The 14,891-nt window shown below is 46.4% G+C and overlaps 1 protein-coding gene across 1 annotated transcript; it reads left to right on the top strand.

The window, feature by feature from the left end:
- Positions 1-11,964: 11,964 nt before the first annotated feature.
- LOC119341379 (protein DETOXIFICATION 33-like) lies at positions 11,965-14,604 on the top strand. The gene is made up of 6 exons (XM_037613255.1): positions 11,965-13,120; positions 13,276-13,362; positions 13,508-13,564; positions 13,638-13,995; positions 14,089-14,175; positions 14,261-14,604. Exons 1-6 carry the CDS (start codon positions 12,276-12,278, stop codon positions 14,339-14,341), a joined length of 1,515 nt encoding a protein of 504 aa, XP_037469152.1. The 5' UTR covers positions 11,965-12,275; the 3' UTR covers positions 14,342-14,604.
- Positions 14,605-14,891: the final 287 nt, after the last annotated feature.

Genomic DNA, 14,891 nt, shown 5'->3' with positions numbered 1-14,891 from the left:
AATCTCGTTACCGGCAAGTCTCTTTACTCGTTCTGTAATGCATCATCCCGCAACTAACTTATTAGTCACATTGCTTGCAAGGCTTATAGTGATGTGCATTACGGAGAGGGCCCAGAGATACCTCTCCGACAATCGGAGCGACAAATGCTAATCTAGATCTATGCCAACTCAACAAGTACCATCGGAAACACATGTAGAGCACCTTTATAATCACTCAGTTACGTTGTGACGTTTGGTAGCACACAAAGTGTTCCTCCGGTAATCGGGAGTTGCATAATCCCATAGTCATAGGAACATGTATAAGTCATGAAGAAAACAATAGCAGTAAACTAAAACGATCAAGTGATAAGCTAACAGAGTGGGTCAAGTCAATCACATCATTCTTCTAATGATGTGATCCCGTTTATCAAATGACAACTCATGTCTATGGTTAGGAAACCTTAACCATCTTTGATCAACGAGCTAGTCAAGTAGAGGCATACTAGTGACACTTTATTGTCTATGTATTCACACATGTATTATGTTTCTGGTTAATACAATTCTAGTATGAATAAGAAACATTTATCATGAAATAAGGAAATAAATAATAACTTTATTATTGCCTCTAGGGCATATTTCCTTCAGGGGGACTTTATCCCCTTGGTGGTATCCCTCCCTCTCCCTCCAACCAATATATACTAGGGGATTTTGCTCTTTTGAAGATAGAAGGGTTGGGCCTTCTCTATTCCTCTAATTCATGTTCTAGTTGGTCCTAGTTGACTAATTGGAGCGTGGTTAATCCTCTTGTCCTCATAATTAGAAGCCAAGTGTGGTTCTAATCTCCTTCCTTTAATTCTCCGGCGACGATTAGCTATGGACGGCGAAGTGCTGTCGGATCGTGAAGGTTGCACGCTTGCTACCAAGTAAAGAGGACGTGCTTTCGGTCTTTGGTTCGAGGGACTGTTCACGGGTGGTATGAAGTATCGTTCATCTACAGTTCAAGGGACACTAAGTATGATCTACACCGACACGTTCTTCTTCCACCATAACTCGGTGACGGTAATGATGGTGATCCCAACCTATTATGCATCTTCACATTGATCTTGAGTGATTGTAGGCGCGATTTTTTTTTGTTTTCTACTACGTTTCCCAACAAGCCAAGGCGCGCCACTGCCATCGTCCCTCCCTCACTTGAGCCAGGCAAAGCTTGCTATGGTAGACAGTCAAGAAGTTGTCGTGCTAAGGCCTTGTAAGACGAACGCGGCAGAACAGCAACCGTCGTCCATGAAGAGTAGCGTAGATTAGAAGGATTCAATCTGAAGACACAAGAACATACACGAACAACGACCAAATCTGAGCAAATCCACCAATATGCAAATAAGTTTAGAGAAATTAATATGTGGACGCATGTCATTGGTTTTTCCAATACGTAGGCATGGATCATACGAACAAGCTGGCGATGTATACACGCGATTCTGATTATGACCACACGTGCCTCTGTCAATGCAAAGTTGCAACCACACGTCGAAAATTCGCAGGGCATGCACCTGCGCAAATTTACCGTCCATCTGCATCGTGTTTCGTGCACATGTTTGGATACAAAATAGTTAAAAATGGATGGAAATTGTTAAATTTCCCAATATGAAACATTATATGCGTTTATTCTGTACAAATATGTATGTCTACCTGTCTGTATCCTACACCCCCGTTCTGTTTCGAAGCCTGTTCCACTATTTCCGACCACTGCTCATCTTCTTCTTCCTTCGTTCCTGCCCCGTTCTTATGTTATTTCAGTTATGTTTTCTCCTGTTCTTTTATATTTGTTTTCCTTCTTTCCAATGCTATCATTTATGTCATCTCCGTTCATCCGCTCGTGATGTCCTGTGTCTTGTTTTTTCAAGCATTGTTCTTCCCATGCAAAATCGTTACTACTATTCTTTCCCATCTTTTTTCGCCCTGTTGCCTCAAATATGAATGGTTCTATTCTTCAATACTTGCATGTGTGTACTCTCAAATATTAATTTGTGAAAACACTTCAATGCCATAGTTATGATTTTCACCCTTCCTTCTATTCTTCAATACTTACATGTGTGTAATATCAAATAGTATTGATTTGTGAAAACACTTCGACGCCATAGTTATGATTTTCACCCTAGCAGATATGATTTCAATTTTGTTCTTCAAAGCGCAGTGCTTTTTGGCATTATTTTTTTCAAAACGGAGGCATAAGCTTTGCCTCATCTATTAATTAAGAAGGAGAATAAAGTTTGTTACACACCACCCCAAATATAAAGAAAGGTCATTACTCTCCCCGTATTATGTTTCCCAATTTTTTTTGCACCCGCGATAACCCAAAGTCTAGCCTCCCTTTTGATGATACTAAAGATGACCGGTGCCGGAGTTGATTTGTGCTGGAATACACGAGCATTTCTCTCTTTCCAGATGGTCCAGCCGACTAGCATGGTGAGCGATGCCATGGCCTTTCTATTGGGGATGGTTCTTCCGGACATGTTTCTCCACCAATGTGAGAGTGAGTGGAAGGTTCCCCAAGTTGTCGTGTCAATCACATGAAGACCGAGCCAGATTTTTATAAGGTTCCAAATCCTTACGGTGAATCGACACTTGAAAAAAGATGTGCTCCACTTTCTTGCACACATTGGCAAAGTGGACAGAGTCCACAATTTTGCCAACCCCTCCTGGCGAGTCTGTCGGACGTCCAAATTCTATTACGGGTTGCAAGCCACGCAAAGAATTTCACCTTTGGCGGAGCCCAAACGCCCCAAATGTAGTAGTGGAAGGTGGTGACCATAGATCCAATGAATTATGCGTGGTAAGCTGATGCCGGAGAATAATGCCCACTCGTCGAGTGCTTCCAAATCATCTCGTCAATTACATTTTCGTGGAGGTGGGTGTGGCGAATTTTCTCCCAAAGCTCAATAAATTGCCTAAGGTGCTCCATGGTGAGAATCATATCAAGTCTTAACTTGCGAGTCCAAGCATCGTCCGCCAAGGCCTCCTTGACTTTCCAGTTTTTTCGCGATGAGGCCAAGTAAATGAGGGGAGCAATGTCCTTCGGTTTCTTCCCATTGAGCCAAGGGGAATCCCAAAAGGGGGCAATGGCACCATTGCCAATTGATATGATGGTAGAGGCATAGAAGAGGTTGATGTCCACTTTGTCGCATGGGTTCCCCATACCCACCCAAAGCTTGTCCATTTCTTTACACTCGTACCAAAGCCAACGTAAGCGCAATGCCCAAGCGAACTTGTCGAGGTCAAGCACAACGAATCCCCCAAGGTGTTCTGGACGGCACATAGTAGCCCAATTAACCTTGCACTTGGCACCTGTGATTTTTTTTGTTCTCGCCCAAAGGAAGGCCCTCTCGATTTTGTTGACGCTCTTTATGACCGGTGGCGGGATGATAAGAGGAGTGGCATGGTAGATGACTTGCAAGGTGAGAACGGATTTGACAAGGGTACCACGACCCGTAGTGGTGATGTTTTGCCCATCCCAAGGGACAAGCCTTGTGGCAACCTTGTCTTCAAGGAATTGGAAATCTGCTCTCTTGAGTTGCCATATGGAAAGAGGTAGGCCCAAATACCGGATGGGAAAATAAGCTCTGGTCGCCGGCAAGTTATGGAGGATCTCCCCCAGATTGCGGTTACCGCACCGAATGGGGACAAAGGAGCTCTTTTGGAAGTTTGTCTCTAATCTGGTGACCTCACCAAAACAACCCAAGATGGATGAGAGGTTGTCAATATCTTGCTTGATGGGAGCCATGAACACCATTGCATCGTCGGCATATAGTGAGGTCCTACACACAGCCCCACGGCCTCTGATCTTGTGAAGCAACCCATGCCTAGTGGCCAAGTGGAGAACTTGTTGGAGAGGGTCAATGGCGATGACAAACAATATGGGCGAGAGTGGGTATCCTTGGCGAAAGCCCTGGCCGTGCTTAATTGGGGGGGCCAGGAACACCATTGAGTAGGATCCGAGAGGTAGATGTGCAAAGTAGGGCCTCAACCCACTCACGAAACTTTCTAGGGAAGCCTCTCCGTTGTAGAAGATCAAGAATGTAGTCCCACCGCACGGAGTCAAAAGCCTTCCGAATGTCAAGCCTGAGAAGGATGGATGGCGTTTTGCTTTTGTGGAGCCGACGAGCAAGGTTGCGCACGTACATGCAGTTGTCATGAATACTTCTCTTTTTGATGAAAGCACTTTGGGCCTTGGAGATAAGGTTGTCCATATGAGGCCCAAGACGGATCGCAAGCAACTTAGCAATGATCTTGGCTATGGCATAGATTAGACTAATAGGCCTATAGTCACCGATCCCCTCTGCCCCATCCTTTTTGGGCAAGAGCACAATGTTTGCCGAGTTAAGCCAATGGAGGTTGGTAACATGGAGGTTACCAAATTGGTGGATGACCCGCATGACATCATCTTTACTAATGTCCCAACAAGACTTGAAGAACATTCCGGTGAACCCATCCGGTCCGGGAGCTTTGTCATTGGGCATTTGCTTGATGGCATTGTGCACTTCCTCCATCGTGAAGGGTTCATCAAGTGTACCAAGGTCGCACTCTTCGAAGTGAAATTGATCCGAATTGAAGTCCTTTTTCCTAGCATTACTCTTTCCAATGATGTTGGAGAAGTGGTCAAGAATGATTTCCTCCTTCCTCCCATGCTCCGTGACCCAACCATTATTGTGCTTCAATCGATGAATATGATTTTTCCGCCTCCTAGCGTTTATGCGCCTATGGAAGTATTTGGTATTGGCATCGCCCTCCTGCAAATTGGAAATGCGGGCACATTGTTTTCCTTGAACGCTCAAGGACCACCAAACTGACCACTCTTTTCTTGAGACGAGCCCGAAGATCATGTTCGGCAAGGCTTAAGGTGCGAGATTCTTGTGCCACATCAAGCTCAAGAATGATTCGAAGGGCGGCATGCAGATGGAGTTTGGACTTGGAGAAGAGGCTTCTACTCCATTCGGAAAGCCGGACACCAGTCTTTTTGAGCTTATGGAACAACACTTGATAAGGTTTGGTGTGCACCGAAGGCTCATTCCAAGCCTTATGCACAATCTCATTGAAACTCGGAAGGGAAGTCCAAAAAATTTCAAATTTAAAGCTCCAAGGTCTTCTAGGGCCACAATCATTGGCAAGCAACAGCGGGCAATGGTCCGGGAGCAATGAGGACAGGGCATGAAGAATGTGAGTGTTGAAGTGAATGTCCCATTCGGCGTTGCAGAAAAAGGAGTCAAGCTTGCACAAAGTAGGATTTATCCTTTTATTGCTCCAGGTGAAACGACGGTTTTGAAGGTGGATCTCTTTGAGCTCACATGATTGAAGGGCGTTGCGGAAGCAGGTGATGTGACTTCTATTAATATTGCGCTTATTTTTGTCACGGGCCCGATAGATTTGGTTGAAGTTGCCTAGGACCAGCCACTTGGATCCGGATGCGGGCTTTTGGGTGATCAACTCAGCGAAGAAATCATCCTTTCTCGAGGCAGTAGAAGGGCCATAGACGGTGGAGATCTTGAAGGTGGTGCTAGACTCACGCAAGGTGACCGAGGCGAAGAGGCGGAATTCTAGCGCCACAATGTCATTGATGTCAATGACGGAATCATCCCAGATCATTAGGATGCCACCATGGGTGCCCACTGCCGGTAACTGGGCGTAGCTACGAAGGCGAAAACCTCCCAGATATGCAGCAGTGAACTTGTCAACGTTGTCTAACTTTGACTCTTGGAGGCACACAATCTGACAAGATGAAGCTGCAATGGTCTCATGCACAGTAGTTCGACAGTCCAGACAGTTTAGACCCCTCACGTTCCAGCACAGAATGTTAATAGATTGTTCTAACATTAAAAAATAAAGCATCTCCCATGTCTGAGCAACAATGAAACAAAGATTGTTCAAGCAGCAGCATGCTGCTCCACCTCCTCATGATCGAGCGCATGCTCTCCACCATGGCTAATCAGGGCAACTTCAATAGCCTCCGCTTCTTGATCATGCTCATTGCTAACGTGTGTTCTCTTGTTCTACCAAATTTCAGACTACGACATGGACGCTTTTTGTCACGAAACTTAGTGTGCACATTCAGTTTTGGCCATTGAAACTTGTGCCTATTCTGCTGGATCATTTGCTGCCAATTAATTACTGCGCACATGCAACAAGTTGGATGCCAACTCAGGTAAAACATTAATATTTGTGGTGCGTAGACCACACACGCCTCATCTTCTTTCTCGCTCCCCTTTCCACATCCTCCAGATCTGCTCAGTTAAGACTTCTATCGGTCTTGTTGCAAACGCTTGCCGGATGTCGACGATGAGACTCGCGGATCAGGAACACACCATGATCGTGTGGTTGCATTCGATGTTACCCCGGCAAGACGAGCCACCGAAAAAACCACAGTTGATCCCAGTGCAGTTCATGTGGAGGTAAATGATTTCTTAATCTCGTCCAAACTCGCTCAGACTAAATTTTTTTCTAAATTATCTGTTGGGATTTTTGTACTGCGCTGTTTACAATGACCGCAGAGGATTGTGCCACGAGAACAACATTCTGAACAATAAGTGTTTCTCTCTCTTTTCGAGACATGCTGCAAAGAAAGAAGAAAGAACGGTAAGTTTCAACAAAGTGTTTGATTTCTGACTTAATTGTTAGTTCTTAGTTCTTTATATGTAGGGTCGCTCATTGACTGAACAAAATGTCGATCCAACAGTCTCTCATTCGCCTTTGTTTATTTCATCATTTTCCAAAATTTTACTTACTTGACATGTTCTTTTAATATATCCTCATTACATATAAATTCAAACCTAGAAACTCGTATCAATATTTTACTTATTGCTAGATCACGACCAAAAGATACCTAATTTTTTTAGTACCAATTTTTATATACATGTCTATGTATCTGCAATTTTGAGGTTTTGTCACATGACACTTCTTACATTTTAATTTTAAGCCTACACGTCATTCTATGAAAAATAGTCTTTAAGCAAAATAATATCAACAACATACAATCTTCTTTTCATAGGTCGCTTAGAGCAAAATAATATCAACTACATATACCTCAGATAATATGTGGATATACATGGGTCGTGCAATTAAATCTTCTATTCTTAAACAGTTGCAACCCACTACCTATTTTTCCTCCTCATGCAACCATGCCACATCATCAAGTCATGCACGTGGTCACAAGTACTTACTTTTCCTCTTCATGTTACCATGCCACATCATCGTCATGAATGTGGTCCAAAGCTACAATTTATGCACTAATCTGCTCATTGTTTCACTAATTTTTGTGTGGGCATAAATGGTATATACATTGGACGCTTAGAGCAAATATATGTAGATCGTGTTACACACTTTTGCTTAAAATGGCACCCGGTTTACTTCAATTCAATAGTTTATATTTTTTATACATCATTTTGTCAAATGCTTCATATGATTTATTGTTTTTAAAATAATAGAAGTTTTCTATGAAGGATTGAATTAGTGACATTCATATAAACCTTTAAGAAAATTAAAATAAAAAATAAACAATGACAAAATTTGCACACAATTTATACGTAAATTACACTTTTCTATAATATGCAAAAGAAAACACATAATAGTGAAATTTTCATAAAAAAGGAAGTTTCCTAACAACGAATGAATTAGTGGCATTCATATTACCATTAAAGAATACATAAATTGAAACAAAAACTAAAATAAAATCAAAATAATAAAGTTTTGTAAGGAAGAACGAATTACTGGCATGGTATTACCCTTTACGAAAAACAAAAAGAAATGAGAACTGAAATAGAATCAATAATGAAGTTTTCTAGGAAAGAATGAATTAGTAGCTTGGTATTACCCTTTAAGAAGAAAGAATATGAAATCAAACTAAAACAAAATCAAAGCAATAAGGGTTTCTAAGAAAGAATGAATTGATGACATTGGTATTATCCATTAAGAAAAAGAAAAACGAAAAAAAATCTACAACAAAAAATAAAAAAATGCACACAATATACAAGAAAATTGCACTTATAATGCTGAAATTTTCATAAAAGAACAACGAATTAGTGGCATTGCTATTGCTCTTTAAAAATAAATATAATAAAAATGTGAAAAAAAAACTTGCACTAAAATTACACTTTTGTGGTATACAAACAACAATCATATGATAGTGTAATATTCAGACACATTGTATAGTATTTGTATGTATATATTTATACTCACCCAACACCCAAAAACACCTACCAAAGAAAAGAATAAAAATCCAACTAATAAAGAATAACAAAAAACAAGAGGAGAAACACATAAAAGAGCTTTCTTTTAAAGAAAAAACAAAAGGGTAGAGAGGAAGGCTGGGCAGCATAGGTGAGCCTCAGCCCAGTAGAAAGTTGACCGACCCAAATACGTGGTCAGTCAAAACACAAAACCTAAGCCAGCTCACAGAACAGTACGAATCTCAAAGCAAAAATCATTGTCCAAATAATCGACTGACCCAAAATTAATATTCACGGGACTTGTGTATAGTTAAATTGAAAAAAAAAGTTACTTCATGTAAGTTTGACAATGGATCGACCCCGCTATACCCAAAAAAGCTTGTGTGCCGCTTTATAAATAAATTGACAACCGAAAAACATAGAAAGGTAACGCGCACACTATCTCTGCTAGCTGGGGATTCCAGCTATACAAGAGAAGCTCAAAACAGCTAAACAGGAGGTAGGAGCTAAGGTAAGCTAAGCACGAGCTTAGCAACAGAGATCTTGATCGTATCATTTGAGTAAACGCATAGCAGTCATAGACATGGACAGCCGGGCACCGCTATACAAAGCACTTGAACACCTCTTAGCAACTGAGATCTTAATCGTATCAATTGAGTAAACGCATAGTAGTCACATAGACATGGGCAGACGTGGGTACAAACATTGCGTTATTCGGTTCGTGTCCTTTCATTATGAGGTCGTGGGTGAAGTCCTGACACAAGACAGGGTCCTTGAATCCTTGATGCTTTAGTAGCCAGCTCAGAACTTCAGATCATGTACCTTAGTTGTTTCTGTGTGGCTCCGATCCAAATTGTAACGGTAAAAAATGGCCGGTGGCCATCTACCAGCACTCCCTCGCGTATCTCCAGGCCCAGGCCCCGCGTCACCCCCCCTAGGGCGACTCGACCGGAGCCCAAAAACCTAGCCGCCGCCGCCGCGCACTCCCTCCTCATCTCCCTCCGCCGCCGCCGGGCTAAGCCCGGGGGCTGACGGCGGTGGCGGGGGATTTCCTCTCTCCCGTGTCTTCGGGGTGGTGTGGGACCCCTAGGCGTATGGTGGCGCGGCCGATTCGGTTTCTCCAGCGCAGTGGATGGCTGCGGCAAGCGGCGGGTGGCCGACCCGTCCTTGGACGACGGCGGCTAGGCGCAGCGGGCGGCCAGTCATAGATTTCGGGCGCGGCGACGGCTGTGGTCGGCGTGGTGGCCGGCTAGGCTGCGGTGGCGTGCAATCCACCTTCAGATCGGCGGCGGCGGTGTGGAGGGCCTGGTGATCTCGTCGGCAGCACTTTTGGTCGAATCTGTTCTGACCGGTGCATCCGGCGGTGGTGGTCATCTCTACCGTCAGAGATGGTCAGCCTGAGACTGGGTGTTCAAATCTCCGAATCCATCATCTAGTACCGATTGCGAGTCGGGGAGACATAGTGGCCGGTGAAAACCAAGCCGACGGTGGGCGATGGCGGTGTTCTGCGTCGTTATCTTGATGAAGGCATCCTTATGTGACTACTGTCGACCCACTCGTATTGCTCTAGGGAAACCCTAGGATCGGGTCTTTCAGATCAGAGGATGGCGGCACTGCGGTGTCCTTTCTCTCTTGGGAGCATCGTTTGTGGAGCAGCGCTGAGGTAGGAGGTGGAGCGGCTTTGTCTTGCGCGAAGCTTCGGTGGAGATGTCAAGTCATGCCCGGTCGACAGGTGCTACGCTTTGTCATGCATGGTCGGCAGGTGCTACCCACGACAGGTTTTCCAGAGACTTCAAGCTGTGTCGGCTAGTGGTACTTGGCCTGATGGTGCTGAGGTGTACCGGTGGCGACCGTGACGTGTTCAGCAGTTCGCGCGCAGGGAGGTGGTGCCGTTGGGCGTCGTGGTGGCATCGACGACAGCTAGACCAGGCAAGGTTGATGCGTTAGTACAGCTCTGATGGAGTGGTGGTAGTTGACGGCGGCGGCCTCTGAGAGCGCGCCGGATCGGTGTCTGCCCCATACCCGGCAAGTGGCTTGATTGGGGCCTCTGGTCTTAAATGTTAGGCTTGACTGCAAGATCTGTGGTATTAGGCCTGGACTGTCATCATCCCTTCAACTGGATAGGAGCAGGGCCGTCCATAAGGGTGGCCAAGGTGGGTGACCGCACATGCCCCCCTAAAAAAGTGGGGCCCCAAAATCATTAATCTCGCGCTAAGTATATTGCATGTCAAGCATGATCTCATCCCTTCTCCATGCATCCCTGCATGCACGGGATTTCTTACCTTGATTATCTTTCCTCGCATGCGCCTGATTCCTTTTTATATCATGGGGACTCTTTACTGCATGCACCATTTATTTCTAGATCTTCTAGCGCGATAACTGCATGCATGAGGATTAGGCTGGTCATAGTGGGGAGTAACTTAGACTAATGTCATATGCATGACATTAGTCTAAGCTACTACCTTCATAACGCAAAGTAACTATGATATTACTATTATAGATGGTTTCATTTATTAGCTTGTAGACTTATCTTTTCTTGGGAAGCGCTATGTTACAGTAACATATTATGTTACCACCTCACATTAAATACTTGTCACATGAGCAAAAATTTCTTCAAGTGCGCTATGTTACTAATTAAGTTACTTTCACTATGACTAGCCTTAGGCAGGAAAGAAAATCATCATGGTGATCGCTCCATTCGCAGGTCCAAATTTTTTTTTACCATAGACTTTGAGTGGTAACAACCTATCGAAGGGAATCAACGAGCTGGAAATAAAAAAAGGCTTAATATTTTAGAATTCCCTAAAAATAAATACACACATAATAATGTGAAATAAATTTCAAAGGGAGTTTTTTAAATAAAATGTCCCTATTCATATATATATATATATATATATATATATATATATATATATATATATATATATATATTACGAGAAAGCTTCTGATCTATTTATCTTCAAGACCTTATTTATATTTTTGATGATCATATACGCAAGTGTGTAACCTGGAGTACACTCCGCGCGATGCGATTCACACCATGCGATTGGGTGGTCAACAAAGTGACCAATTCTTGGGTGATATGCGCACATTACACAAATTGATAGCCAAACTGTGGCATATATTTTTTTCGCACCGAGGCCCCAATTTTAGCATATATTTTTTCCGCACCGGGGTCCAAAATTTCTGGAGACGGCCCTGGATAGGAGTAGCGACAGATGTTACCTAGATGGTGGCTTCAGATTTACTATTGTATTTTTTTGTAAGGTCTTCTGTGAATAATTAATAAAGTGGTTATATGTATCGTCTAGACGTAGAAGCCGGAGGTATTCCTGCTTTTCAAAAAAAAAGTTGTTTCTGTGTTTTTTACGCAGTAGGCAGTCCATTAATGTTCTGTATTACTTGTGTTTTTCTTGGTTAATGGTTTTATATTTTCACTGGCAGCAAATTGCATGTGTTGTTTTGTAAACAAGTACTCCCTCCGTAAACTAATATAAGAGCTTTTACATCACTATTTTGGTATTTTAAAAGCTTTTATTTTAGATCACTACTTTAGTATTTTAAAAGTTTTTATATTTATTTAATCATGGAGTAGATAAGAGTGACTACATGCGTGCAGCCCGCGCTGTACGCTAAGCCGTCCAGCGTTTGTCTCCTATAAAACCCGGATGGCGACTGCGAGCGATCCGATCGAAAGCGAAAGCGATGGGATCTACTAGTAGTAATCTATACTACTCCTATACTAGCAGTATTTGCATAGCAGTGGACTGGATTGATTAGTGGACACGCGCTCTGTGGAGTTATCGAATAAACATAAGTTGGACATGAGATTTGTGTTGTCGAGACGGTGTGGCTCATCTTGTTCGCCACCTCGGTTTTCGCCTATATAGCCCAGAGAGCGCGCCGGTTAACTCGCAAGGATAGTACCATCACCATAGGAAGCGGAAGCACCAAGTATCGTCTGATGCTCGATCGGGCAGTTGACTGGTAGCTGCCGCATTGCATTCGTGGTATCGATACCGCACCGGTCCAGTCCAGTGTTGACTGTCTTGGGATACAGGACAGGAGAGACCTGTCCAATCCATGGCTTCTTGTGCTGGCGGTGGTGACGAGCCGCTGACGGAGGCGCTGCTAGCGAGGGCGGGCAGCGGCGACAAGGATGACCTGGAGGAGATCCACAGCGTGTCGGCGTTCCTACGGTGCGCGGCGGAGGAGAACCGGCGGCTGTGGCACCTGGCCGGGCCGGCCATCTTCACGTCGCTGGCGCAGTACTCGCTGGGCGCCATCACGCAGGTCGCCGCCGGCCACCTCACCACGCTCGAGCTGGACGCCGTCTCCACCGAGAACTCCGTCGTCGCCGGCCTCGCCTTCGGGATCATGTACGGCATGGGGAGCGCGCTGGAGACGCTGTGCGGGCAGGCCTACGGCGCCAAGAAGCTCCCCATGCTCGGCGTCTACCTGCAGCGCTCCTGGCTGCTGCTCACCGCCACGGCCGTCTGCATGCTCCCGCTCTACCTCTTCGCCACCCCGATCCTGAGGTTCTTCCACCAGGACGACCAGATCGCCGTCATGGCCGGGCGGTTCTCGCTCTACATGATCCCGCAGCTCTTCGCCTACGCGCTCAACTTCCCCATCCAGAAGTTCCTGCAGGCGCAGAGCAAGCTGATGGCCATGGCGGCGGTGTCCGCGGCGGCGCTGGTGTTCCACGTCGCGCTCACCTGGTTCCTCGTGGTGCCCATGCGGATGGACCTCGTTGGCCTCGCCGTCGCGCTTAACGCGTCGTGGTGGTTCGTCGTGCTCGGCCAGCTCGCCTACATCGTCATGGGTTACTGCCCCGGCGCCTGGAACGGCTTCCAGTTCGACTCCCTCGCCTTCACCGAGCTCTTCAGCTTCGCCCGCCTCTCCATCGGCTCAGCAATCATGATCTGGTACGTACATTTCGTACAGCTTGGTGGTTGTACATACGTACCACCTACTTATGGTCCAATGAACTGCCATGAACTGTTGTAATTAATCACCTATATTCCCGCTCTTTCGCCATGGAATCTGCGATGATGATATCTCTATCGCCATGGAATGGTAGCTTGGAGTTCTGGTTCTACATGTTCCTTATTGTGATCGTGGGCAATCTTCCCAACGCTCAGGTTGCCGTCGCCGCAGTCTCCATCTGGTGAGCTAGCTGTTATAATTGCCACCTGCCAAGCTGAGCAAAACGGTAGCTGGCTTTAGTAAATACGTAGTACTAGCTAGTATACTATATAGTGGCACTGACATGTTGTGATTTCTGGATGTGGCACATCGGCTGCCGCGTGCAGCACCAACCTGTTCGGGTGGCAGATCATGGTGTTCTTCGGATTCAATGCAGCCATCAGGTAATCTCAATCAATCAACCAATCTGCATCAAAACATATTTGTGCGTGCGCATTAATCCAATGGTTGGAGCAGCGTGAGGGTGTCGAACGAGCTGGGCGCGGGGCGGCCGCGGGCGGCGAGGTTCGCGATCGCGGTGGTGCTCATGTCGTCCGTGGCCATCGGAGTGGCCTTCTTCGTGGCCGTGCTGCTCCTCCGGGACGTCTACGGCGCGCCCTTCACGGAGAGCCCCGAGGTGGTGCACGCCGTGGCCAGCCTGGGCGTGGTCTTCGCCTTCACGCTCCTGCTCAACAGCGTCCAGCCCGTGCTGTCCGGCGTGGCCGTCGGGGCCGGGTGGCAGTGGCTGGTGGCGTACATCAACCTCGGGTGCTACTACGGGGTCGGCATCCCGGTCGGGTACATGATCGCCTTCCCGCTGCGCCGCGGGATTCAGGTATGCGCTCCTGCGTGCATGCATGTCTTTGTTCGTTTGGCTGCCGAGCTTAAAACCGACCGTGGTTGTTTGGCTTTGGATGAAATGCAACAGGGGATGTGGGGCGGCATGCTCACCGGGGTGGGTCTGCAGACCGTGATCCTGATCGCGATCACGATGCGCACCAACTGGAACAAGGAGGTGAGCGATCCTGGTTTGACTGTTGGGTTTCAGCCTCGGGCAAAACGAGACGAGTCCTGATACTGCAGTATCTTGGAATGTGCAGGCAAGCGAGGCGAGCTCCAGGATACGGCAGTGGGGTGGTGGTGGTGATGGTGCATCGCCCAGGATCCCGGACAGCTTCTAGCGCCTCTGCCTGTTTCTTGGTGGCCAACCAAATCTGACTAATTAAATCTTGTGCGTGTTAGGCGAGCTATAACCAAAACTGGTCCCGTGGGCAGTCCCTCTTGCCCCGTTTGTGTTTTCTTGTCCACAACACGCAGCACCGCAAGATCCTTGCGCCGTGGTATGAAGACGGAAAAGGAAAAGGTTGCAGGGAGATCCCTGTGACCGAGACTTGAGAGTGGTGCCTGGTTTGCTTATAGTCTGGTGTGGTTTGGTTTGGCCTTCTCTTTTCTTTTGGTGAGTACTAGACGCCCGCGCGCCGTTCGATCACATCGTACAGACTCGTTCGATCACATAGTTCCCTTTCCTCTGGCTCTCCGTCACCCTACGTCCTCTCCCCCACTCGCACGGGAAAAAAGGGGAAAAGCATAGACCCGCCGCTCCAGCTCGTCGGATCCCGAACACCGCTGCCCCCGCCATCAGTCTCCCATGTCGCTTGACCCGGTGCAACACCCGCCATCGACGGGTCCGAGGTCGGCCATGGCTGCTTGCAGCCCCATCCATTGACAGTG

The sequence above is a fragment of the Triticum dicoccoides genome, chromosome 7B (assembly GCF_002162155.2).
Source record: "Triticum dicoccoides isolate Atlit2015 ecotype Zavitan chromosome 7B, WEW_v2.0, whole genome shotgun sequence".
Lineage (NCBI taxonomy): Eukaryota > Viridiplantae > Streptophyta > Magnoliopsida > Poales > Poaceae > Triticum > Triticum dicoccoides.
Note: the sequence above shows the minus strand (reverse complement) of the source record. Positions and strands in the feature narration are given on the sequence as shown.